Raw genomic sequence first — 1,639 nt, forward strand, 5'->3', positions numbered from 1 at the left:
AACCTGCCTCGTGAAGTGCCCCTGCCGTCCAGAAACGCCCTTGGGATAGATACGACCCAGGAGAGGAGTCATGCCCGGGGGCAGCCAGGCACAGGGCACGAGAGGAAGGTAGATACGCTCTCACAGTGAGTGACTAGAGGCTTGGGGGCATGAGTTGGCACCCAAAAAGTCACCCCTTGCGCAGTTGCACTCCCAGGTAGGAGGACTCACGCGAGGAAACACCCTCAGATAGGGTAACGGTGCTGTGAGGCCCTCCACGTGTACATCAGCCAAGTCAGGATGGAAACGCCACGTTGTCAGGTGTAAGGTAATTAAGGTTATTTAATACATTTTCCGTTTCGAGCGTTTAAGGTACTATAAATGCTCCCGAACGTTTCGAACGTCTTAAATGCGCTGAGCATTTTATAATTAAATGCGCTTTAAGGCGCTTTGAATACGGGAAGAGCTTAAATAGCGCTTTGAATGTTGGGAACGGGGTTCGAGGTTTTGGCAAATTTTCCCAGAATATACTCTAGTTGCTTGCTCGAAGTCTTGAGGCTACGCACAAGGGACTAGGGAAAGGTTGTTTGCCAGAGCGAGAAAATATACACAATACACAGTTCTTTTTACCACCTTCAGAGCACCATCCACGGTGTTCCGATACGGAGGTGCAGAGTTTTGGTGTTTCTTGTCGGCTGACTTGAGCGTCGGAGTGCAAACGGCCGCTAGGGCGCCCTTTTTGTCCTTCTTTGCAGGAATCCACAGGTAACCAGTGGGAAGGAGTCCCTAGCTGACGGTTGAGGTCGCGCACGAAGACGTCCCAGGCCAACCGGACGGAACAGTAGTATTCTCAGCGCGAAGACTTTGCCACTACTTTCAGAGCTTCATCGTGATAGTGATGACGGACCTCCCAATTCGCAAGGTCTTACAAAAGCCAGATGTGGTAGGTAGAATGGTGCGGTGGGCGATGGAACTGTCTGAATTTGACATACAGTATGAGCTTAGAGGCCCCATTAAGGGCCAGGTTTACGTTGACTTTGTAGTAGAGCTCTCCTCAGCAGCCACGCACCAAGAAGGAGCAGGTTTCAAATGGGTGTTCTCTGTAGATGGTTCCTCAAACCAACATGGTAACGGGGCTGGTGTCATCTTGGAAGGACCATATAGGTTGCTGATTGAACAGGCCCTACGGTTTACTTTCAAGGCCAGTAACAACCAAGCAGAGTATGAGGCCCTGATCGCTGGAATGTTGTTGGCCAAGGAGATGGGAGCGAAGGGGTTGCTGGCAAAGAGTGACTCTTTATTGGTCACAAGACAAGTCACGGGGGAGTACCAAGCTAAAGACCTCCAGATGGCCGCATACCTAGAATATGTCTAGGTTCTAAAGGAGTCGTTCGAGGTGTTCGAATTAGTCCACGTACCCAGAGAACAGAATGCCCGAGCCGACTTGCTTGCAAAGCTCGCCAGTTTGGGCAAGGGGGGCAGACAGTGGACAGTAATTCAGGAGACCCTGAGGACACCTCGAACTACCACGAACAACGTGGCAGAAGTCCAACAGGTTAGCACACTAGAAGGGATGAAGAGGAGTCATCGGTCGTTAATGTAGGAGACGATGAAAACGCTCAGAATAAGCAGGTACCTGGTGGCTGGGGAGATATCGTCG

General features: G+C 50.9%; 1 protein-coding gene across 1 annotated transcript; it reads left to right on the forward strand.

Moving 5' to 3' along the window:
• Window positions 1-877: 877 nt before the first annotated feature.
• LOC137838467 (uncharacterized) lies at window positions 878-1,354 on the forward strand. The gene has a single exon (XM_068647712.1). The coding sequence runs from the start codon at window positions 878-880 to the stop codon at window positions 1,352-1,354; it is 477 nt and encodes a 158-aa protein (XP_068503813.1).
• Window positions 1,355-1,639: the final 285 nt, after the last annotated feature.

The sequence above is a fragment of the Phaseolus vulgaris genome, chromosome 4 (genome assembly GCF_000499845.2).
Source record: "Phaseolus vulgaris cultivar G19833 chromosome 4, P. vulgaris v2.0, whole genome shotgun sequence".
Lineage (NCBI taxonomy): Eukaryota > Viridiplantae > Streptophyta > Magnoliopsida > Fabales > Fabaceae > Phaseolus > Phaseolus vulgaris.

Coding starts and splice junctions, on each gene's coding strand:
- LOC137838467 (XM_068647712.1), top strand. CDS start 878: ATGACGGACCTCCCAATTCGCAAGGTCTTACAAAAGCCAGATGTGGTA.